The sequence below is a fragment of the Dipodomys ordii genome, unplaced genomic scaffold (assembly GCF_000151885.1).
Source record: "Dipodomys ordii isolate 6190 unplaced genomic scaffold, Dord_2.0 Scaffold146, whole genome shotgun sequence".
Taxonomy (NCBI): Eukaryota; Metazoa; Chordata; class Mammalia; order Rodentia; family Heteromyidae; genus Dipodomys; species Dipodomys ordii.
In genome coordinates this window covers 1834286-1859117 of record NW_012267362.1, presented here as the reverse complement: position 1 = coordinate 1859117, position 24832 = coordinate 1834286, and the positions used below count along the sequence as shown (strand labels likewise).

The following is a 24832-nucleotide window of genomic DNA, read 5'->3' as shown; positions in this document are numbered from 1 at the left end:
AGGGTTAGGAAGGTAACTGTGAGATTGAAGCTTTGTACCCTGTGCCCCTAGCCCATGGCCTAGGCCGCCAGGTAATAGAGGAAGGCGGAGGAGCCGTGCTGTAAACAGAGAGCCTGAGCTCCCATTCTCTGGATTTATGGCCTTTGGGGGGGGGGTTTCCTTCCTAGGATTTGTCTGCGAAGTGGAGGTCAGCTGGAGGGAGATGTGCCTATCACGAATGCACAGCAGCCTTGGAATTCAGCAGAGGGGAAAGGACCCCCAGGGGCAGAGCTCATTTCAGTGTCCGTGAGGCTGAGCCGTGGGTGGAGATGGATTCAAGGTCTAGGGAGGGTGGGACATCAGAGCCAGTGGCTTTTGTCTCTCAAGCAAACTCGAGGCAAAAGAGATTAGAAGGGAATAAGCTGGTACGTGACTGCCGTCCTTCTTGCCTTAGGCGCCACCTGAGCCCGGGATAACACTAGACTTCTTCACCCACCCCTCCAAGGGCAGGCAAGGAAGCCTTAACCAGTTGAAAGTTGTTCATAAGCTTCAGTTTCCTGCCACTAAATGTGGCGTGTGTGTGTGTGTGTGTGTGTGTGTGTGTGTGTGTGTACGCGTGTCAGCTTTGAACTCAGGGCCAGGGTGCTGTCCTAGAGTTTCTCTCTCTTCCTCTCCCTTTCTCCCCCACTTCTCTATCTCTCCCCCCCCCACCCCGGAGTCTGGCACTCTACCACTTGAACCACAGCTCCACTTCTGTAGTTAATTGGAGATAAGAATCTCACGGACTTCCTTGCCCCAGCTAGCCTTGAACCCTGATCCTCAGAACTTAACCTCCTGAGTAGCTAGGATTATAGGCATGAGCTACCAGTGCCTTGCAAATTTCAGTAGGAGAGACAGAGACAGAAAGAACTGAAAACAAGAAAAGATAGGGGATGGATCTTTTGTCTTCGTTAGAATGACAGAAAAGCAGAAAATAAAGATTTCATGCCCCCAAATTCTTCACTTAGCATAAGAACAACTCACTATTCTGGGAAGTATTTTATGTTTGTTTTCCCTATTTCAAAACAATGTGTACATGGTTAGCTGTGTTAGGGTTTTGGATGATGAATTAATGAATAAATGATACTCCCTCCCAGGCAGTATCCTTAAACACAATTTATCTTCACACTGAGCAAGACTGCAGGTTCGGTGCGAAGATTTTCTTTCTCAACTGAGAAGGATGAAGATATAATAATTTTCAGAGAGGGCCGCTGAGTAATTAAACACAGCAGAAGCTGCAGTCTGAGGCATCATAAATGAAGTTATTCCACCACTTCCTGACCTGGGACTCAGATCTCTCAATTTTTTTTGGCCAGTCCTGGGGCCTGAACTCAGGGCCTGGGTGCTATCCGTGAGAATTTTTGCTCAAGGCTAGCACTCTACCACTTAAGCCACAGTTCCACTTCCAGCTTTTTAGTGTTTAATTAGGAAGTTTTAAGACTGGCTTTGAGCCACAGTCCTCAAATCTCAGCCTCCTGAGTAGCTAGGATTACAGGTGTGAACCCCTGATGCCTGGCTCCCCACCTCTTAATTCTTAAGCCAGGGCTGGGAATGTGGCTTATTGGTAGAGTGCTTGCTTAAGCAAGCCCTGGGTTCGATTCCTTAGTATCACATACACAGAAAAAGCCAGAAGTGGCTCTGTGGCTCAAGTGGTAGAGTATTAGCCTTGAGCAAAAGAAGCTCAGGGACAGTGTCCGGGCCCTGCGTTCAAGCCCCAGAACAGGCAAAAGGCCCTAGAAATGATTTGCATGACTATTCTCTTATTTCTCCAGTGGTAGTATATAAGTAGGAACAATCTAGGTGCATAGAAAGTGGTTGATACATGCCATACAGTGGGTGTTTTGTGACATGGGAGCTTGAGTATCACAGACTAGTCTAGTTGAGAAGGGTTGAAATAGCCACTTTAACTGGAAGTAAGCAAGGGACATCTTAGCCCTCAGATCTTAGGCTATCTTTAATTAGCTATATGTGTGTCTGTGTATGAAGGTATTCAACCTCCTGTTTGCTGCTTAGTGATGAACGTGCATGTGTTATCCCAATAGAGGAAGAGAGCAAGTGGTGGTCATTTTTCGTTTTTCAACACCTCATCCCATGTAGAATTCAGTTCACTTCTGTCATAGACCATCCAGGGACATAGCATCAGAAACCCTTGTAGAAGAGAATGTGGATATGAAGTAATAGAAGAGAGGAGAGAGAGGAAAAGAGAAAGAAAGGGAAAGGGAAGAGAGGAGAGGGGAGGGAAAGGAAGGGAAGGAATCTTAGGGCTTTGGGATCCATATAGTCTGGGTAAGTGTTTCTCCTATATGCAAAGGCTCAAATAGGGGACACTTATGCATTGAAAATCCACACATTTATTTTGATCAGTCCAAATCAGGCATTGCACTGAAGCTCCTTAGGAACAAAATCTCGTCATGGTCAGGCTTGCTGGAGGCTCTGAAAAGAGAAAGTATATTGTAGCCACCAAAGCAAACAGCACAGCTGGGACTCTGCGGCTGGCCCTCTTTATCGGCCTTTGTTCCTTCTGTCCTGGGCTGAGGATGCACCACTCACCCTGCTCCACTGTGAAGGAGGGAAGAGAGCAAGAACGAGCTCCAACACCACACAGCATTGGCAGTAGGGGTAGAAAGAAGAAAACTGCCTTTGCAAGCCAGCTGGCAGTCAGCTTTCCCAAGGACAGTGTGCTTTTAATTCAACTCTTAGGGTTTTCATTTGCTGCGTATCAGTGGTGAGCTTAAATAAATAGCTTAGGGATTGAATTCATGATCACTGTTGCTCAGCCAAGAGCTGCAAGGGGGGGGGGCATTGGGAGCTGATTCTCTTTCTTTCCCACAAGCCTCTCTTTGCTTTACTCATCAGTCTATGCACAGCATCTCTCCTCGGAATAATTCAGAATTTGAAGGAGTTATCAAGTTGTAAATGATGATCCACTGGCTCTCTGCCAGTAATGGATGGTTCAGAAAAACCACACACCCACATGTTAGGTTATTGTTGATATAACAATGAAAATTGGTGATATGCTTCTCTTGGATAGGAAGGAGTACTTACAGGAAAATATTAACAAGTTAGTCGTGTTTTTTGCCCTGCTTATGTTATTAAATGAATCGACAGGAGCAGCCTCTTGTCCCTATCCACCATCACTGTGGTGGTAGACACTTATCTCTTCCTCTTCCTCCTCCATATTAAGACTTTGAACTCAGGGCTTGGGTACTGTCCTTTAGCTTTTTTGCTCAAGGCTGGTGCTCTACCACTTGAACCATACCTTCACTTCTGTTTTTTGGCCATCAATTGAATATAAGAGTCTTATAGACTTTCCTGCCAGAGCTGGCTCAAACTGTCCTCAGATCTCAGGCTCCTGAGTAGCTAGGATTCAAGGCCTGGGCCCAGCTGTTTCTTTATTCTTTTTTTTTTGGGGGGGGGGTCCGGTCGTGGGGCCTGAACTCTGGGCCTGGGCACTGTCCCTCAGCTCTTCAGCTCAAGGCTAGCGCTCTACCACTTGAGCCACAGCGCCACTTCCGGCTTTTTTCTTTTTGCTTATGTGGTGCTGAGGAATCGAACCCAGGGCCTCAGGCATGCAAGGCAAGCACTCTACCACTGAGCCACCTTCCCAGCCCCTGTTTCTTTAGTCTTAACTGTTTCTTTGACATCCTTTTTTTTTTTAAATAGTACCTGCTCCTTGGATGAGGTACATGGTTTGATTCTTATCATCAACTTGGGGAGTACAAACACATAGATAATGTAACAAAAGCAGAATTTATCTATAGCAGTTTCCTCCCCAGGAGTAATAGTATTAGCTAAAAAAAAGTGATCATGAGGGGGCACCTGACTGAGAGGCCCAGGCACACGCATCCATTTCAGACTTTGCCACACTACCATAAACAGTGCGTCATGCTAGCCCTCCTCCTTACCTTTCTCATGTGTCATGTCCTCAGGTAGCTCAATGAGGAGCTGTAAGAATGCAGACATTTCTCAATGTCAACATCTCAGAAATGTCTGAGAACCCTTCTGTCAGAGCATTAGGAAAACAATGTACTATTTAAGCTTTTGGGAAGTCCATGGTGCTAGTTAGGGAATCTACACATAGCTAAAGAATGGGATTGAAAATAGCCATGCATACAAAGGTGCAAAGCCTATGTGATGCTGCTGATATAAAATAATATTTATCAGGCTGGGAAGGTGGCTTAGTGGTAGAGCGCTTGCCTTGCATGCATCAGGCCCTGGGTTCGATTCCTCAGTACCACATAAGCAAAAAGAAAAAAGCTGGAAGTGGCGCTATGGCTCAAGTGGTAGAGTGCTAGCCTTGAGCTGAAGAGCTGAGGGACAGCGCCCAGGCCCAGAGTTCAAGCCCCACGACCAGACCCCCCCCCCAAAAAAAATAAACTCCAGCAAATGAAAAGGATTTTCTCTTTCTTTCTTTCTTTCTTTCTTTCTTTCTTTCTTTCTCTTCTTTTCAGTCATGGGACTTGAACTCTGGGCCTGGGGCTGTCCCTGAGCTCTTCAGCTCAAGGTGAGTGCTTTACCACTTGAGCCACAGTGCTACTTCTGTTTTTTCTTAGTGACTTATTGGAGATAAGAGTCTCATGGACTTTCCTGCCCAAGCTGGCTTTGAATGGTAATCCTCAGATCTCAGTGTGAGCCACCGGCACCCAGTGGTTTTTTCTTTGAAAAAGTTATTTGGGTCTGGGAAGGTGGCTCAGTGGTAGAGTGCTTGCATGCATGAGGTCCTGGCTTCGATTCCTCAGCACCACAGAAACAGAAAAAGGCAGAAGTGGCACTGTGGCTCAAGTGGTAGAGTGCTAGCCTTGAGCTGAAGAGCTCAGGGACAGCACCCAGGCCCATAATATACAAAAAAATTATTTTACTTTTTTTATTGTTGTTATAAAGGTGATGTATAGAAGGGTTACAGTTGGAAGTGGCGCTGTAGCTCAAGTGGTAGAGCGCTCGCCTTGAGCTGAAGAGCTGAGGGACAGCGCCCAGGCCCAGAGTTCAAGCCCCACGACCGACAAAAAAAAAATAGAAGGGTTACAGTTATTTGAGTCAAGTAAAGAGTACATTTCTTATTTTTATTTTCTTTCTTTTTCCTTCCCTCCCTCCCTTCCTCCCTTCCTTCTTTCCTTCCTTCCTTTTGTGTGTGTGTGTGTGTGTGTGTGTGTGTGTGTGTATGTAGGTAGGTCCTAGGGCTAGAACTTAGGGTCTAAGTGCTGTCCCTGAGCTGCTTTTGCTCAAGGATAGCACTCACTAGACACTGTGTGCCACTATGGGCCACAGTGCTATTTCCAGCTTTTGTTGTGATTAATGAGAAATAAGAGTCTCACACGGATGTTTCTGCCCAGGCTGAATTTCAACCACGATCTTCAGATCTCAGCCTCCTTCTGAGTAGTTAGGATTACAGGTATGAGCCACCAGCACCCAGCAAGAATACATTTCTTTTTGGACAATGTCACCCTTTCCCTCGCTCTCTCCCAGTTTTTCCCTCCCATCCCCACCCATAAGTTGTATAGTTCATTTTCAACATAGTGTCCAGTAAAACCCATTGTTGCATTTGTTCACCCATTGTCCCTCCATTTCGGTGCCTCTCTCTTTACACTCCCAAAGACATATAAACAGACAAACAGAACAAAAAGAAAACAAATACAGCACAAAAAAACTCTTGTTTTCATTTCCTGGAGTTAAGTTCAATAAACATTATTTTGTATGATCAGATGCACATAGCTATTATGCCTTTCTGTTCCTCTTCTAAGAGTATTCCCCTTTGGTCTCACTGTGTGTGAATGTCTAGAGATCTGTATAATTTATTATGTCCCAGTATTTTAGATCAAGCTTCTGCATATGAGAGAAAACATGTGCTGTCTCTCTGAGCTTGGCTTACCTCATTTAATATGATTTGTTCTAGGTCCATCCATTTCTCTGCAAATGGCATAATATCGTTCTTTCTAATGGCTGTGTAAAATTCCATTGTGTATAGGTACCACATTTTTTTGGATCCACTCATCTATTATAGGGCATCTAGGCTGTTTCCACAACTTGGCTATTGTGAATAGGGTAGCAGTAAACATGGATGTGCAAGTGTCTTTATGGTATCCTGGCTTGCCATGTTCTGGGAAGATGCCCAGGAACGGTATGGCTGGGTGGTAGGAAAGGTCTATGTTTAGTTTTTTGAGGAACCTCCAGACTACTATCCAGCATGGTTGAACTAGTTTGCATTCCCACCAACAGTACAATAGGGTTCCTTTTTACCCATCCCTTCCAACATTTGTTGTTCTTTGGAGGTTTTTTTCTTTCTTGTTGTTTATATTTTCTTTTTGTCTTTGGGAGGGCAAGGCAGGGTATAGAAATGGAGGGACAAAGAACAAACAAATGCAGCAGTGGTACTCACTAGACACTATGTTGAAAATGAACTATACAACTTGAAGGTGAGGATGAGAGGAAAAAACTGGGAGACAGCAAGGGAAGCGGTGACATTGTCCTAAAAAAAAATGTACTCCTGAGCCGGGTACTGGTGGCTCACACTTGTAATCTTAGCTACTCAGAAGGCTGAGATCTGAGGATCAAGGTTCAAAGCCAGCCTGGGCAGGAAAATCCATGAGACTCTTATCTCCAATAAACTCCTCTGAGAGGGGCACTGTGGTTTAAGTGGTAGAGCGCTAGCCTTGTGCAAAAAAGAAGCCCATGGAAGGTGCCTAGACCCAGTTCAAGCACCAGGACCGGCAAAAGAGAGAGAGAGAGAAAGAAACATACTCTTTACCTGACTTAATGTAACCCCTCTATATAACACCTTTATGATAATAATATAAAAATAGCCAAGCACTGATGGCTCACTCATGCCTATAACACTACTCAGGAGGCTGAGGTCTGAGGAATGCAGATGGAAAAGTCTGAAGCTGCAAGTGGAACTGTAGTGCTAGAGTGCTAACTTTGAACACAAAAGCTCAGGGACAGCACCCAGATCCTAAGTTCAAGCTCCAGGAACAGCGTGCGTGCGCGCACACACACACACACAGATCACAACCTGAGTAAGGGCCAGGGAACTTGGGCTCTTCACCTCCAGTAATGTCAATGCCTCTATTAACCAACTCAGGAAATCTTGAATAAACCAATGATTCTCCTGTGCTACAGGTTTCTCCCTATCAAAATGGAAATAATGGTTCCTATAGTATAGAATTGTGATCGAGAGACATGACGGCAATAATACAAATGGCTCCTCTAATATGACCTGATATTGATAGAAGAGGGCCTCCAGGGGGCAGCTCTTCTCCAAGAGCTGCTGGACCGAGATGACCAGACACTCGTTCTCCTGCTCTTACCTTTCACATCCACCCTGCAGTCCACGGATGCCTCCCCCAGAGCATTGACAGCCTTGCAAGTATAGATGCCTCCATCAAAGGGACCCGGCTTGCGGATTTCCAGAGAGCAGATTCCCAGGTGACTGAGGGCTCGGTACTTGGGATTACCTTGGATGTCCATCTTGTTCTTCAGCCAGATGATCTTGGGCTAAAATAGAAAGGTGAGGAGGTAGGTGAGTCAAGAAGAAGCAATTGCTCTTTCTGGGCTCAGTGTCTGGGACTCTTTACAAGGCTTGTAAATAATGGTTCTCTGGAAGCTTCTCTGTCTCTGGTATTGTGGGAAGGAGTTCCCTTCCAGGACCTTCAGCAATGCCCCCAAGCTCCTCCTCCTAGTTGAAAAGTACACTCCAAACCTCATCTTCACCAAGTGTCCTGACAAGAGAAAGGCAGTAACTACTGCTCAAGTAGCCATCATGGGTCTTAAGTGGTGGATATCAGTAGGTAGCTGATCTCTGTTGTGTTTCCTTGCCAGTCCTTGAGCTTGAACGCAGAGCCTGGGCACTGTACCTGAGTGTTTTTGCTCAAGGCTGGCACTCTACCACTTCTTCCCTAGGCAGCCCCTGCTCAGATGAAGCTTGGGTGGGTGTATAACGAGAAACCAGTGGGATTCCATCACTCCTGCCAGATCAACAACTCGAAGCTCATACCCAATCACAGCAGGTCGGTAAGTGTACATCTGTGTGTACAAGGAGCCGACACTAAAGGGAAACACCATTTGCATCCATCCACCCAGAATTACAAATGCCCTGATTGTCCCTAAATTCCCTGCTGTTGAAGAGGCAGATGGCGGGGATGGCAGGGGATGCTCAATGAGAAGGCTCTGTGACACAGCTCAAGTTAGGAAGGACAGAAGCTGGGAGCATCTGCCACCCCCAGAACAACCTACTCACCCTGGGAGAAGCACGAACACAGCAGAAGAGCTGGGTGTCATAGCCAGTGACGGTAGTGCAGTCTGCCAGAGGCTGGGTAAACTTTGGGGCTTCGGAAAAGTCCCGCTGGGCAAACCCCTTGGTCTTGTAAACAGTAGCTGTGGGTACCAAGAAGGGCCATGATGCAGATCTAAGACTTCTGTCCCTCTTCAGCTTTCTTTTCCATCTTCCTTTTTCTTTCCTTTCCTCCCTCCCCTCTCTCTCTCTCTCTCTTTTTTTTTTGTCAGTTATGAGGTTTGAACTCAGGGCCTGGGCACTGTCCCTGAGCTCTTTTGCTCAAGGCTCACACTCTACCACAGCTTCACTTTTGTTTTTCTGGTAGTTGATTAGAGCTAAGAGTCTCATGAACTTTCCTGCCTGGGCTGGCTTTTAACCATGATCCTCAGATCTCAGCCTCCTGAGTAGCTGGGATTATAGGCGTGAGCCTCCAGCATCTGGTTTTAACAGTGTCTCCCTTACCTGCTTTCTGGATGTGGGCCAGGTCAGCTGTGATGGGGGCTGTGTCGCTGAGCCCACACTGGTTTTCGGCAAAGACACGAAAAGCATAGGAGTTGCCAACAATGAGGTCTGAGACAATGCAGCTGGTGCGGTGATAACGCTCTAGCACGGTGAACCAGAGCTGCAGGGGTTCCAGAAGAGGCCAGGCATGAGACCCCTGTCCTGTGAACTCACCCCTCATGGAACTTCCCAGAGGCTCATTCCAGAAGGCTCTGCTCCCCTCCACACACTTCCCAACTGAACCTCACCCCAGATTTTGTGTCAGCCTTCTGCACAGTGTATCCCAGCAATGCTGTATTGCCTGTATCTTGGGGAGGTGTCCATTGAAGAGCAGCATTGGAACCCCAAACATCCACCAACTTAATACTCTGCGGAGGACCTGGCGGCTCTGGAAGGGCAAAGCCAAGTCTGGGTATGATCCCCATGCACCGAGGTCATTTGGTGACCCTGTGGCCCCTGCTCTGCTCAGATCCCTGTCTTCCTTCTCATAACAGACACCCAAACTGGGAGTTAGAACACCACCCCAGTTCTCCCAGCTATGTGAGGTTGTTTCTCTTCAGCTCGAAGAGGGAGCTTCTGCAGACCACCTCCCCTCCCCTCTCCCCACCTTACCAATCACCAGTATATCAATGGTGGCTGTGGCCTCCAGCCCACCCAGCTGTACATGGAGTTGGTAGCGACCCGAGTCACTGCGTTGGGCTTCTCTGATGAACAGGATGGAGTCTTGCTCTCCATTTCTCACACTCACGCGACTTGTGTCCAGGGCACAGCCATCATGTGTCCAAGTAGCTCGAGGTTTGGGCTTTCCCTGAGTGGTGGAGGTCAGGAATGAAGAGCCAGAGAAGTTTCTAGACCCTCCCTGTTGTGGTAGGGGGGTCATACTCGACCCATATCCTCAGGGTACCTTGATTTACAGTGTACAGTTCCTTGAGCTACAGGTTGACAGACTCTTCCAGGGGATTTTGTTCTTTTCAGCCACAACTTCAGGATCGTGGGGGCCAGGGGAAAGGCTTTGTGTTTCCCACCCTCTGATAGTTTAGGGTATGGACATCCAGAACAGTGGATGGGGTGGGGGAAGCGACTTAATAGCTGCCCAAACTCCCATAAGCCCTCCAAACAGAGCTCCAGTTTCTGCAGAAAATCAGCCTTACCTCCTCCCATAGGGCACCCCCCCTCCCCTCCCCCACTGTCAGTGGGTGCAGAATGGATGGATTATCTGCTCTCGGACTTCTGCTGGGGTGGCCCCTTCCTCCTTGGCCTCTGCTAGCAGGGCTCCTGTTCTCTGTCTCCAGATTGAAACTGTGGCCCAGTTCCAGTGTGACGCTGGTTTCATCACCTGGAATGGGATTAGTAGGTTCACCGTGTCCCCAACCTTCCGGATGTAGGTCTGCCTCAGGGCCCGAGGTAGCCAGATCTTGGGGTACTCTGAGTGATTAAAAGAGAGAGAATAGGACATGGATCCTCAGAGAAAGCAGATAGGCATTCTGTTGCACTCTGGCGACCTTCACTCCTAGTTTAGGTGATAGAATGAGTATTGTCATTTTTCCTTCTTCCCTTCCCCTCTCTTCCCCTCCTCTCTCCTCCCCTCCCTTCCCCTTCCCTCCCCTTCTTTTCTTTCTTTCTCTCTCTCTCTCTTTCTTTCTCTCTCTTTCTTTCTCTCTCTTTCTTTCTTTCTTTTTTTGTCAGTGGTGGGGCCTGAATTCTGGGCCTGGGCGCTGTCCCTCAGCTCTTCAGCTCAAGGTTAGCGCTCTACCACTTGAGCCAGAGCCACTTCCGCTCTTTCTTTTCTTTTTGCTTTCTCTCTCCTCCTTCCTTTCTTTTCTTTTTTTCTTTCTCTTTCTTTCTTTCTTTTCTTTTTTCTTTCTCTCTACCCTCTTCCTTTTTCTTTTCTTTTCTTTCTTCTCTCTCTCTCTCTCATTTTTCTTTCTTCTTTTTGCTGGTACTAGGGCTTGAATTTGGGGCCTGGGCACTGTCCTTTTTTTCTGCTCAAGCTTGGTACTCTACTCACTTGAACCACATCTCCTCTTCTCATTTTTTGGTGGTTAGAGTCTCTTGGGCTTTTCCTGCTTGAGCTGGTTTTGAACTGTGAACCTTAGCTCTCAAGCCACCTGAGTAGCTAGACTTACAGGCCAGTCTGCCTTTTCTTCAGGGCTGGGGATGAGCCCATATCCCCAAGCACTCTACTACCAAGCCATCCTTCCCTACCCCCCCCCCCCGCCATTCCCATTATGTTGCTGAGATTTAGGGATGAGCAAAGAGATTGGTTGAAGAGCCCCAGGAGAGTGTAAAAGACTGCAGAAAGGGACTGGAACGCAAGCCTGACACTGCTTTAATTTATAACTCTTAACTAATGACTTGCCATCAGCAGAGATTTTCTTTGTTTGTATACAGATGGATCCAGTCCATCTGGTTTGTCTTTTCAGTGCTTTTCGATTGGTCCTTCATAACTCTGCTGGTCTCCAGCCTACATTCAGTGTTCACCTGAACCTCCTAGCTCTACAGTACTCAGAAGGATGCTTTCTGCTTTATAGGCAGAGACTATACCCTGGCCACCAGCATTAACACCCCCCCCACTCCAGGACAGAACTAAAGTCATCACTGAGGGAACAAGCAGGGCATCTGGATCGCTTCCTTTGAGCTCCCAGTGCTCGTTCTTCCCATAGCTGGACTGATCTGTTTGTATAAACAAAATCTGGGAAAGATTAGATCCACTGCTCACTTCCCCTTGATCTCCCAGGCCTGTTCCAGCCAGTGGAGATTAGGGGACATTTATTGGCTGCCAAAATGAAGACAGGAGATGGTCAGAAAGCTGAGTGCAGGTCTAGACAATGAACACATGTCCCTTTCCCCTCTGGGTCTGCTGAAGACCACCTTGACCTGCTTAACTACAAACATCCTAGCTAGTTCTCATGGGGACCTGCCGGAGGCTAAATTGTGTCCGGGCCTTCCTCCTTTCTCCAGCATGGACAGTCCCCTGCTGTAACTAGAATGTGACAGAGCTCAGTTCCCACCAACCGCACAGGCCTCCCAGCCAAAATTCATTCCTAGCAGTTGGACAAACTCCACCCTCGATACATTCCTTCAGCAAACAGTCTGATTGCTTGATAGCGGATTCCAGCCGTTTTGATAACATACATCTCCCTGTGGCTACATTCCGTAGCCCTCAGCAACCCAAGTATGTTTACTTCTAGATCAGATGTTTAAATATGTACATTGTATACAGCAGAGCCCTAATGATGTTTAAAATAAAATAAACAGCAGTTCAATTATGTTCTTTGAGACCACCTCCCATTACACTTTCAAGATCCTTTATAAATGAATATAAATATGCAGTGCTCACTGCCCATTTCATTAATCTAGTTTCCTCTGTGTGTGTGTGTGTGTGTGTGTGTGTGTGTGTGTGTCTGTCTGTCTGTATCTGTGTCTGTGTCTCTGTGTGTGTGTGTCCTACAACTTCAACTCAAGGCCTGGGCCCTGTCCTTGAGTTTTTGTGCTCAAGGCTAGCACTCTACCATTATGGGTAACAACTTTACTTCTGGTCTTTTTGATGGTTAATTGGAGATAAATAAGAGTCTCATAGACTTCCCTGCCCAGGCTGGCTTTGAACTGTGATCCTCAAATCTCAGCCTCCAGAGTAACTAGGATTACAGATGTGAATCTCAGGTGCCTGACTTAGTTTCCTTGTTTTCCCCCTGTGTAGCTGTGCCTGTCTGGGTCTAACCCTTGAGAACTAAGGAGACGCGAATGAATGTTCTGGGTATGAACAGGACAGTGATAGAGCCCAGGCCACGTAGCGACTATGCTCCAGCCTGCTTGTCCTCTGCTGGCCCTGGTGGTTGGAGGCTGGCAGGAACACTGCAGAAGTGTTGTGTGATGAGTTACTCTCCTGTGGCCATCTTAGCAACCAAGGAATTGGAAACCGGCAGATACTAAAGTTTGTTTTGTTTTGTTTTGTTTTTTAGAGAGTTGTAATTGGAAAGGAAAGTGAAATGTCTTGTTGGCCTTGGCCCTCTTGCTGCATGGAGGAAATGACCCTTTATACTTGCAGGGGAGAGGACCCAGAAAAGTCTGTCCTCTGGGGCTACTGACAAGAATATCAATTATTAAAGGCCTTGGTGAGCAACTAGAACAAGGTAATGACTGGAAAGAAAAGGGTTCAGGGTGACACATTACCTGGTGCACTCCAGGCTGGTTGTGAAGTTGTGTCTGGCATCTAAGACCGCTGCCTCCCATGGAGGATATAGCTCACGCCTATAATCCTAGCTACTCAGGAGGCTGAGACCTGAAGATCGCAGTTTGAAGTTAGCCAAAGCACCAAGTCCATGAGACATTTATCTCCAATTAATTACCAAAAAGCCAAAAGAGGATCTGTGACTCAAGTGGTAAAACACCAGCCTTGAGGAAAAAAATCTAAGGGACAGCACCCAGACCCTGAGTTCGAGTCCTGGTACTGATGCGCGCATGCGTGCACAAGCATGTGCATGTTCACACACACACCCACCGCCACAAGACTCATTCTTGGTGCATGACTCAACTGTCTGCTAACCTGCCCCTCCCAGTGTGGGCCTAGGGCTAGGTTCAGAGTCAGGGCTCTGCGACAGGAAGAGAAAAGGCAAAGAAGGGAAGATGGAGGTAGACCGACACAAGTAACTCACACCTGTAATCCTAGCTACTTCAGGAGGCTGAGATCTGAGGATCAAGGTTCAAAGCCAGCCTAGGCAAGAAAGTCTTATGAGACTCTTAACTAATTAACCACCAAAATGTCAGAAGTGAAGGTATAATTGGAGTGGTAGAATGCCAACCTTAAATAGAAGAGCCCAAACTCAGTACTGGTGTGCGCGTGCACACAAACATACATGCACACACACACACACACACACACACACACACACACACAAGAAGATGGAGGGATAAAAGACTGAAAAGTATTGACTTATCATGCCTAGGAGAAATGCCAACTGAGGCCTACTCTGTCTGGATCTCAGGTGGGCAACAGGCCTTTATGGATACAGATGTACATTTATACTTGCATTTCTTTAGGAATCATCACTCGAACTATTGAGAAAAAGGAAAGGAATAGGCTTGTAGGAGTAACATAAGCCAATGTGGGGGACGAGGGGAGGATTTAGGTTGGTGGCCTTGGAGGTCCCAGGAAGCTCAGCTGGGAGAGCAGGGAGGAAGGAGGCAGCAATGGAGGTGGAGGCTCCTCCCTGGGGGTTTCCAGGCGGGCATCACCCACTTCTACTTCGTAAGTGGGATTGCCTGAGGAGACAATGGGACTGACATCACCAGAGTACCTCAACTCTCTGAGGGTAAGTGGGCACAGCTCTACTCTCAGTAGGTTCCCAGGATAGGCAGAGGAACGCCTTTAGGCTGACCAAGTACTGGGGTGCAGAAGGGAGCTTGGCCGTTCCAGATGCCCCGTCAGCAAGGAGTTTCTCCAGCCTCTTCCCCGCTCACCCCAGGCAGCAATCTGACCCTGGGCTTAGAGAAGGCTTATTTGAGGCAGCTCCGTTCACACCTCCAGAGACAAGCGAGGTGTAAATTGTACCGACCTTGGGGAGACAGGCTTCCCCTGCACCCAAGGGCTTTCTCCTCCTCAGATGCCAGGAAGATAAGCACCAGCATCCGAGCCTTCAAGCAAAGCCTCAGCTTTCTCAGGCCAAGGCTGTGATGGCCACAGCTTCGTTGTTCTTTTCTCCCCCTCACAATCTTGGAAGGACAAAGCATTTGAAAGGCATTCTTTGTAAGTCATTGACTTCTGAGCCAAGTTACTCTCCATACTTTGGTCTCGCTCCAACATTGTATCTAATTATTTATGGAAAAATTTTAGAGGAAAGCAGGAAACCAGTGGCTTATGCCTTTAATGCTAAGTGCTCAAGAGGCTGAGATCTGAGGATGGAAGTTCAAAGCCAGTCTGGGCAGAAATGTTTGAGAGCCTCTAGCTCCAGTCAACAGGCAAAAAGCTAGACTGGAGGTTTGGCTCAAGTGATAGAGCACCAAGTATGAGCCCCCCCCCCCCGCCAGTCCCTGCAAAAAATGAAAAGCCAGTATTGGCATACAAACACGCTTTTTTTGTGGGGGGGTCCGGTCATGGGCCTGAACTCTGGGCCTGGGCACTGTCCCTCAGCTCTTCAACTCAAGGCTAGTGCTCTACCACTTGAGCCACAGCGCCACTTCCAGCTTTTTTCTGTTTGCTTATGTGGTGCTGAGGAATCGAACCCAGGGCCTCATGCATGCAAGGCAAGTGCTCTACCACTGAGCCACCTTCCCAGCCCCACACTTTTTTTTTTTAAAGAAGAAATTACTTAAAATCTAAAGATCCTGGCTTTCCTGATTAGACAATTCCTCCTAATATCTAATTTTAGTCTGCTGAAGCTTATGATCATTTTTTTCTATTCTTATGGGAAATAATTGTTCACATCCTCTCATTATTTTTCTCTCACATGAACGTTTGCCCTCCAGCAGTCACCTGAGGGCTGCATCATTCAGAATGCTATTTTAACTATGACCTGAAGAAATAAGAGAGACACATTGGAGGGCTGTGTGTATATGTGTGTGTATCTCTGAGAGTGTATGCATGTATGTGTGATTGTAGGTGTGTGCGTGTACTTGCATACACAAAACATGCCTGTGTGAGTGGTGGTACACCTCTGTAGTCCTTGCTACTCAGAAGGTAGAGACAGGAGGATCACAGTCCAAGTATGAGACCCAACCTGAAAAACAAAGAGCAAAAGGATTGGGGGTGTGGCTCAAGTGGTAGAGTGCTTGTCTAGCAGGCCAAGACCCTGAGTTCAAACCCCAATACCACTACCACCACCATAAAAAGTGAGAGAGAGAAAGAGAACAAGAAAGAGAGAGAGAAAAAGAGAGAGAGAGAGAGATCAAATCAAAGGCTCATAGCAAGCTATAGATTTGAAACTAAAGATTTCCAGGGAAGTACTGGCATTTTGCCTCCAAAATTTGTTTGGAAAACTATAATGAGGAAAAGACTGTCACTTCCTTGAAGAGCAGGAATATAAGAGCAGAAAAGGTTAAAGGGCATAGAAACAGGCTACACTTCTCTGAGATAGACTCCAAAGTCGGTACTAATAGCTCACACTTATAGTCCTAGCTACTCAAAAGCCCGAAATCTGGAGGATGTCAGTTTGAAGTTAACTTGGACAGAAAACCCCACAAACTCCATCTCCAAAATAACTAGCAAAAAGCTGGATAGGAGGTATTGCTCAAGTGGTAGCGTGCCAGCCATGAGCAAGAAAGTTAAGTGAGTGCAAGACTTTGAGTTCAAACCCCAGTACAGAAAGAAAGAGAAAGAGAGAGAGCGAGAGAGAGAGAGAGAGAGAGAGAGAGAGAGAGAAAGGAAGGAAGGAAGGAAGGAAGGAAGGAAGGAAAAGAAAAGATGATATCTCCTTCCTGTCTCAGGCTTAATCTCACATTTGGGAGTTTCACCCTGGTTGTTGCCTCCATCTCCAACACTGCTTCAAAGTTCATGGCAATTTCAATGTCGATCCTTCAATCCCTGTAGGCCTGCCGATCCACCTGGGCCTCTGTCCTCTCCCTCCTCAGTCACTGGACATTGTGGTCATTCTCTTGTTCAATGTTCTACTCTCTTTCATCTGTGACCCATTGTTTCTGAGCATCTATTCTGGCACGCCCTAAGACGCAATCTCTGTCCCTTCCGCTCAGCTCCTCACGTGCTACAACATCACAATTCTTTAGGACCACTCAGAGCTACTTTCGTGTGTATGTGTGCCAGTTCTGGGATTTGAACTTACGGCCTGGGCATTATCTGCCTCCATACAAATAGACAAGCATAGGCAGAAAACAAAACTTTTCTGCCTTGAACTGGACAGCCATGAACAGTGAAAATGGCTGCTACATGAACCCTGGTGCTTCTGCCAGACATTGCCAGTCCACTCTGCCTCTTATTCTCCTGGATGACTAGTATATCTCATCTTCTTCTAAAACTTCTGTCTTTTCTTGCTCTTTCTCACTCTTATCTAATGACCTGGCTAATGTCCTAGACCCACCTATTATCTGTTCTTAACACAGTAGCCAGAAAAATCCCCCAGACCTACACCTGATGATGTCATTCCTTATTCGAAACCCTGCACTGCCTCCCCCCCCCTTCCCCCCCCCCCCCCCCGCCGTCTCAGCACCAAACTGACACCTTCACAACCATAGATTCCTGCTGTAGGGTTTTTGCACATATACTCTCTGAACAGAAGATATTCCCCTCAAATTTCTGAATGCATCACTTGCTTGCTTCCCTTACATTGCTATTCAAATATCACCTAATTGTGAGCCTTCACTGAAGATCCTATTTGTAATACTTCCTACTTCCGGGGCTTTGTATCCTCTTGTGATTTGTGTGTGTGTGTGTGTGTGTGTGAGAGAGAGAGAGAGAGAGAGAGAGAGAGCATGAGCGCACATGTGATTTGATCAGTTGTGGGGCTTGGACTTAGGGCCTGGGCACTGTCCCTGAGCTTTTTGCTCAAGGCTAGTGCTCTGCCACTTTGAGCCACATCTCTATTTCTGGTTTTCTGGTTTTTCTGCTTTTCTGGTGGCTGGAGAGAAATCTCATGGGCATTCCTGCCCAGGTTGGCTTTGAACTGTGATCCTCAGATCTCAGCCTCCTGAGCAGCTAGGATTACAGGCATGAGCCACCAGTGCCTGGCTTCTGTTATTTTTGGCATAACATTGATTACTATTGGACATACTACATAGTTTACTTGTTTATTGTCTATCTCCCCTCATTAGACTAATTTCCTAGAACAGTGCCTGGCTCATAATAAGCGCAAAAAGTAAATATTTGTGAAGGAGGAAGGAAGGAAGGGAAAGGAAGGAGAAAGAAAAAGAGGGGAAGTGTTGCTGTGGCTTAAGTTGTAGAGTGCTAGCCTTGAGAACAAAGAGGCTCAAGGACAGTGCCCAGTCCCTGAGTTCAAGCCCCACAATCAACAGAAAGAAAGAAAGAAAGAGAGAGATATAAAGAAAGAAGAAAGGAAGGAAGGAAGGAAGGAAGGAAGGAGGGAAGGAGGGAGGGAGGAAGGGGGAAAAGGAAGGAGGGAGAAAAGAAAGAAGGAGAAAGCAAAGAAGGAAGAGCAGGAGGGAGGGAGTGGGGGAGGAAGAAAGGAAGGGAGAGAGGAAGGAATAAAAGAAGCATGAGGTTCAGCTTCCCATTTCAGCTTGAAAGAGGGTGCATAATTAGTTGGTGTAATTATGCTCACATCAGCAGCTGGCCTTCTCTTATTGTCTCAGGCTCACTTTCTCCCTGTCAGGGTCACAGCCCTTTTCCCACCCTCTTCTGGCCCCATGCCAGGCTTTGTCTCCAAGACACAGCACCTCAGTGCAACACTGAGGACAGACACAGACCGAGTTGCCAATGCTACCCCCTTAGTGCTGCTTATTTAGCCATGTAGCAGGCTTACTGAACTAAAAGTTCATTGTTGGCCTGTTGCTGTTTATTTTGATCTTGCAAATTAATTTCTGTGTAATCCAGTTCCCATGCTCTCCCATGCTCACTCAGTACTCATTGGCCCAGAGACCTCTATGATGAAGAGAAGATCCTAAGACAGTCTTAGGATCACTCAGGGAATTGAGGGGTCACCTAGTCCAGGGCCCTGACACCCTGTGAGATCTTCAGCAGCTCTGTAGATTCCCTGTTCTTTTTTGGGGTATGTTTTTTTCAGGCCAAGAGCCCACAGCTTTTATCAGCTTTTCCTGAGAGTTCACAGTCATGAAAAGGTTAAGAAAAAATTTAGTTTAGCTCCTTAATTTACATGAGAGAAAACACAGACCCAGAGAAATAGATTGGCCCATCTAGGATAGAGCTAGGATTCCAGCTCACGTCTTCTTGTTTGCAAGCCGCTAACAGACATGCACTTCCTTTGTAACAGGTCAGAACGTACCTTAAGTGACAGTCACCTTGGAAGCCCCTGGATTGAGCCTCTGGCTGGTGGCCCAGAGGCCTGCCTCATAGAAAGATGGGCTTTGGGCTATGCCCCTGGCCAGGGCTGTAGGAGCTCATTGTCCTTAGTATCCCTCAGGTAAAGCTGGAATGAAATGAATGCTAGACCCACAGGGTTTTGTGGCGAACAGTACAAGTCAGTGATAAGGAAAACCTGCCACTATCAGAACTAGCTCAACCTCGTAGCACCAGAATCAGCCATTCTGGCTCTTCTCCCTGCCATGGCATCTTCTCTGGCTCCTTTAGAGGAAAAAACTGAATGAATGCCTGCCTCAATCACTTCAGCTTACTCTCTCTATATGTATATGTGTGTGTGTATGTTCACAACTTCTTTCCCTCCCTCTGCTCCATTGGGAAAGATTCCACCAACTCTGTGTCCTTGACATTGAAACAGCGCTGAGCCCCCACTCTTCCGCTAGGGTGACAAGAGCTGGAGAGTTTCTGCTGACCCTATTTGGAGGTAGAACTCATGGCCTTCAGCCCTGACTTGTTCACATTTTTGGCTTAGCTTCTTCTAAGACATTTTGGACCGCAGCAATCCTTTCAATGACCTTACAAGGTAGAACTTTATCAATCCATTGATACAGAGGAGAATGGAATGGAGAGGTTAACTGATTTGGCCAAAGCCACAGAAGTGCTCAGCAGCGCTGGAAATGTTTGCCTCCAGACCTCTCCTTGTGGTCTTTGCATCATCAGGACTTTAAGGTAGACTTGGGGAGACTATCATACAGAAGTGAAGAGTTCATTTCCCCACTCCCTCTCTGTAGCAGCTTGCACTGATACCTTCACCCCTACCCCGAAGGGGCCGCTTAGATGAACTCTGGAGACTTGAGCGGGAGACAGTTGGTGCTGGTGTAGCAGAGCAACTGGGGTTGGAAAGGACACAAAACATCTCCTTGCTGCAGAGTACCTCTTTGCAAAGACCATCAACTCAGAGAGGCCTGGAGCAGTGGGCTGCTAGGGTTAGTCCTGATGCTGTGGCATGGCCCATGGGGAGGCTGAGCATCACTGTGCTGAACACTTAGCATCCACAGCAGCCACAGCTTTGCCTTCCTCCTGTCTCCCCCTGCCACATCCAGCCACTATCTTCCCCTTGCTCCCCTCCTGACTGGCCATTAGTCTCCCAGCTCCTCCCAGTTCCTGTGACTTGACTTTTTTTTTTTAAGATAAAAATACAAGTGGACCATTTTTAGCCACTCTAAAGGGCCACAAATACCATTCGCTGACTTTTCGTCTAAAAAAGCAAACACCCAGCAAAGACACTTCAGAAGCAAGTCAGAATTCCAGGAAGGGGGCAGGGGGACATCTCCAGTGATTGATCCTGTATGAGAAGTCACTAAGCTCTGCAAACACCTAAGGGGGTGCAATCAGGGTAGCAGGAAAGTCCCCCCCCCACTCCCCCTGCCCAGCCTCCCCACCCTCTACCAACCGTCATGGGTCACCTTCTATAGGGGGCAGATGCTGCGGAGTGGGGCTGCCTGCCTCCTGTCTGGGTGAAGCCTGGGCTCCTTCCACGTCTGCTAGGCTGGCTTCTTCCCCCTTCTGCTGAGAGCCTGAGGCCGCCTCTGTGGTGGTAGCTGCCTCCATGCTGGGCCTACCCAGAGGCTGTGTTCCAGCTGAAGGTTTTCCTCGGTTGGTGGTGAGGGAGGGGCTGAGCACCTGCTCTCCAGGCTGGCCTCCCAGGGTCCCAATCACAGGCTTATGTAAGTGGGCTGGCCTCTTCCCCACTACCTACTCCCAGCAGAAGGGTGAAATAGGGGCTAGGGGAAGAGGAGGATCAGACAACAGCCCAGAATAGCCACAGGAGGAGGGCCGAGGTAGCCCTGTTATCTTGGGAGAGAGATGACACCCCCTCACAGTACTGGGAGGGAGGGGAGAGATTGAGAACCGACCATCTGAACAGGACCTGGCCTCTGTCAGAGGATTGGATCACATCTCGGCTCCTGACCTCGGGCTCCTCCAGCAGTGCTCAGGACCCAAGATCACACCTTTAAGATCTCCTACATCCAATGAGCAGCAAAGCCTCATCAACATGACCTTCCCAGAGCCCCCTCTCCCACCTCACTCCTTCCCTTTCCAGCAGCTAGCCAAAGGCAAGGTGGTGCAGTGAGGGGTGATTTGGCTCCGCTTGGGCTCTGTCACCAGTTAGTTCTGTGTGTTGTCACACACCCTCTGAACACAGGCCTTGCACAATGCTAGGCAAGTGTTCCACTACTGAGCTACGCCCTCAGCCCTCAGTCAGGAATGTCTATTTTCATCGGTAAAATGGAGATAATAGAAACCGTAGGGTTGTTGTGAGGATTAAGAGAGGTAATCTTTGTGAAGTGCTTAGCAGACTAAGTGCTCCATAAATGGAAGCTATTTTTAGGTCAGGCCAGCATCCCCCCCCCTCCTGCCCCCCTCTTGAAAGCTGTCAATGGCTCCCTTCTTATGAGATAAAGCCCAAAGTGAGAGGCACCAGAGCGCAGGAGGGGAACTCCTTAACTGGAAGGGAAATGTGTGACTTCTGGCTGTACCACTCAGTCACCAGCTGGTGGCTCTGAGCCACAGGTCTATGGAACAAGGGCGGCCAGTGTCATAATTGGGCTGTGGAGAAAATGATTAAAATGCAGGCGGGGTCTGCTTGTATGCAGTGAGTGCTAGTTACCCACTAGTGGCCCATAGGATTTCCAGGTTTACCCTACCATGCATCACCTTTTGTCTGCTCCATAAGTACACTTTCCCATCACACTCCCACTTGCCATTTCCAGAAGCCAGTCTCCTCTGAATTTTTAAAATACAGACTTTAGTTTCAGAGTTGTTTCAGGGTGATAGCCAAGTTGAGTGGAAGTAGAATTACATCCCCCTCCCCCCTAGTTCTCCCCATGGGGAGAAGTCACTGTGGCAGAATGAATGAGCTTACTTATTTAGCCCTCAACTTCAGGGCACTCAGTAGGACCCTGGTAGTCCTTTGCTGTTTGTGCTCAGTCTCTGCAATCTATAGGTTCTGTGATTCAGGACAACCTATGGATATACTTCTGTGTGAGGAACTGATTTATAAGGCACTGGGATGTTTAAAAAGAGTAGTGTGGAGTTTGACTGGATCTGCACTTGTTCCATAACAGAACTATTTTCTTGCCTGACCCAATCAAGGTTACTACAAGTATGAGCAGTGCCCAAATCAGGCTGCTCTTTTATATACCACATTTTGTCATATTTTGATGAGGAAATGGTCCAGCTTTTACTCTTAGCCCTTTATTACACCAAAGGTGTGAAGAATCAAATTTAAAATTCCTTAGGCCTGCCATAAGAAAGTGAAATTTGTTATGTCTGGGGTAGAAGCAGGAATGTGCATTTTCAAAAGCAATCAACAGATACTGGTACAGGGAGTCTTAGAACATAATGTTCAGTTGAATTCCTGAAACTGAACTACCCCCTCTTCTCCCCCCCCCCGAAAATCATGAGGCATAGGAACTCTCTCACCAGTGGCTCACACCTGTAATCATAGCTACTCAGAGGAGGCTGAGATCTGAGGACTTAAGTTTGAAGTCAGCCTGGGTAGGAAAGCCCATGAGACTCTTATCTCCAATTAACCACCAAAGGATACCCAGAAGTGAAGCTCTGGTTCAAGTTGTAGAGTGCTAACTTTGAGCAAAACTGCTCAGGGACAGTACCTGGGCAGAGGAAGAAGAAGAAAAGGAGGGGGAGGAAGGAGAGGAGGAGGGGGAGAGGAAGAGTAAAAGGAGAGGAAGAGGGGTAGAGAGGGGGAGGAGAAGGAAAGAACAACAAGACCTTTGATCATTTCCAGACCAAGATACTGGGGTATTAAATGGTAATGTTGGCCAAAATGGCCAAAGGTTCAAGGCAGTTGGGAGGAACTTCTCGTACAGATACCATTTGGAATGATGCTACTCCTCATCGAAGGACTGAGGACTGTAAGAGCAACTTGGAAACCCTAGGAGGGACAGATACAAGGCTATGTTAAAGTTCTAGCATTGTCTCTTGTCAAACAGGCTACAAAGAATTCAGAAGACCAGTACTCTGTTGCTGTCCAGAAGGATGCACAGCAATGGAAACTAGAGAAGGTGCAGGTATGTGTGTGTGTGTGTGTGCGTGCACACGCACACACACACACACACGTGCACGCACTAGATTTTCTGAAGGGAGACCAAGAGAGCTGCACATAGGAGGCAGACTTTGGATCTGCATAAAGGACAACAAAAGGAAAGAATACAAACAAAAAAAAAGATTTTATCTAATATCCTTCATAATATAAATGCATAGGTCTGGCCTGTTTGTTTGGTGGCAGTTGTGGGGCTTGAACTCAGAACCTGGACATTGTCCCTGAACTTTTGTGCACAAGGTTAGAGCTCTATCACTTGAACCGCAACTCTGGCTTTTTGATGTGTTAATTGGAGATAAGAGTCTCATGGACTTTCCTACCCAGGCTGGATTTGAACCTTGATCCTCAGGTGTGAGCCCCTTGGTGCCCAGCCAGGCCTAGTTTTTAATGGGCTTCTTTTCTAGTTGCTTGAGTTTGATTTCTGAAACTAGAAAATGGAGAAGCTATCACATCAACAAACTGTAGCTTAGTCATCTTGGTAGGTCAGGTAACAAAGTCCAGTTTGTTTATTTCTAACCCAAATACTGCAAATATACAGAAAATTACTGGTACAAAGTTAAACACATCCAGATTTATTTACACAATGCTAAAGAAATTTGAGTTTTATTTTCATCTTGTGGGATTTCATTATGGGATCTGGCTTTGAACTTACATGGCCATTGAAACTTGATTATCCCACCTCACATGCAATTTTCTGTTCCGAGGGAGCAGAAAGCTTGAGTGTTTAGCACACATGCAGTAGTGATCTTAACACTGCTTTACACTCTCATTAGGAAGGCAGCGTCCCACAGCTTGGAGAGGGACCACATGCTCAGAAACAGAGACAAGAGGGGGATGAGCAACAGGCACATGGGGACCCTGAGCATTTCTGTGCAGGAGGATAAGAAGAGAACAACCCAAACCTCCTCTCTGGAGGTTCAAACATGGGAGGTGGTAGAACCACCAGGGGACGGTCAGTCATCCCGCCACACCCGAGGGCATGCGGAAGACAAACACTGCATTAAAGATTTGAGGCCTACCAATAAATCATTAGCATGTACACTATACAGTTTATATATGTATATATGTACATATGTATATATATATAGGTACAGGTTAGTTTATGTTATTCCATATAAACAAGAACGCTTAAGAATGTACTGGTGTGCAAAAAAATGTATACAGCCAGTTGCTGACAGTTTCAAATCAATTTTCTAATTCTTCATGTTAAAATGCAAGGAACCAAAAAAGTCAACACACTCCTATTTCAATTCTCTTTCACCACCCTGAGGGCCAGACAGGCCAATCAGTGGCTGATTCTTACTATACCTCCCTGTCACTATATCATGTAGCAAATATTAAACTTTGGTTTATTCAAAGGACATTCAAGTCCCTGTTAACTTCCCTGCTGGAAGGTAGGTGGTAGAAAGTTGAAAAGCTGCATCCTTTCCTGTTTCAGTCGTTTCAACTACCTGGCTTAATGTGGACATGACAGTGCCATGGTGACCACAAACAGATGTGATCTTAGGAGAGCTCTGAAGAGCTCTCCTAAGAGCAAAGAGAAACTCTATCTAGATGGTTTGGAGAGCAACTAAATGACTAGAGGGACCAGCCACGTCACCGAGGGTTCATGTGGATGGCCCGTGCGCTGTTCTCCATCCTGGTATCATGACCAAGGCTGTGGGATGTCTAGCTATGGCACTGGAGGTGGCCAGGATATACTATTCTGCCACCCCAGCACAGAGACTCAGTAAACCTACAACTAGGAGAGTAAGAAAGGCACCAACCAGCTAATTCTTTCAGAGTCTGCTCAGTTCCAAGCTTCAATGATTGAAACTCTGTAGAAATTCCCAAGCCAACTGTGCAGCATCCAGGACTCTTCTGAGTAGTGTTACCACTCAAGTCCCAGCTGAGGCATGTCTAGAACTGGTCTTTGCTCTCAGTAAAGCCCTCAAATCCCCAAGTCTCAAGCAGGAAGGATGGTGAGTTCTGGATTTAA

The 24832-nt window shown here is 47.1% G+C and overlaps 1 protein-coding gene across 1 annotated transcript; it reads right to left on the bottom strand.

Annotated features, from left to right (window-relative positions):
- Nucleotides 1-2396: 2396 nt before the first annotated feature.
- On the bottom strand, nt 2397-20374 carry Mybphl (myosin binding protein H-like). The gene is made up of 8 exons (XM_013031875.1): nt 20195-20374; nt 10122-10210; nt 9398-9593; nt 9034-9173; nt 8747-8906; nt 8249-8385; nt 7320-7506; nt 2397-2451 (listed from the first exon to the last, which is right to left on the bottom strand). Exons 1-8 carry the CDS (start codon nt 20337-20339, stop codon nt 2411-2413), a joined length of 1095 nt encoding a protein of 364 aa, XP_012887329.1. The 5' UTR covers nt 20340-20374; the 3' UTR covers nt 2397-2410.
- Nucleotides 20375-24832: the final 4458 nt, after the last annotated feature.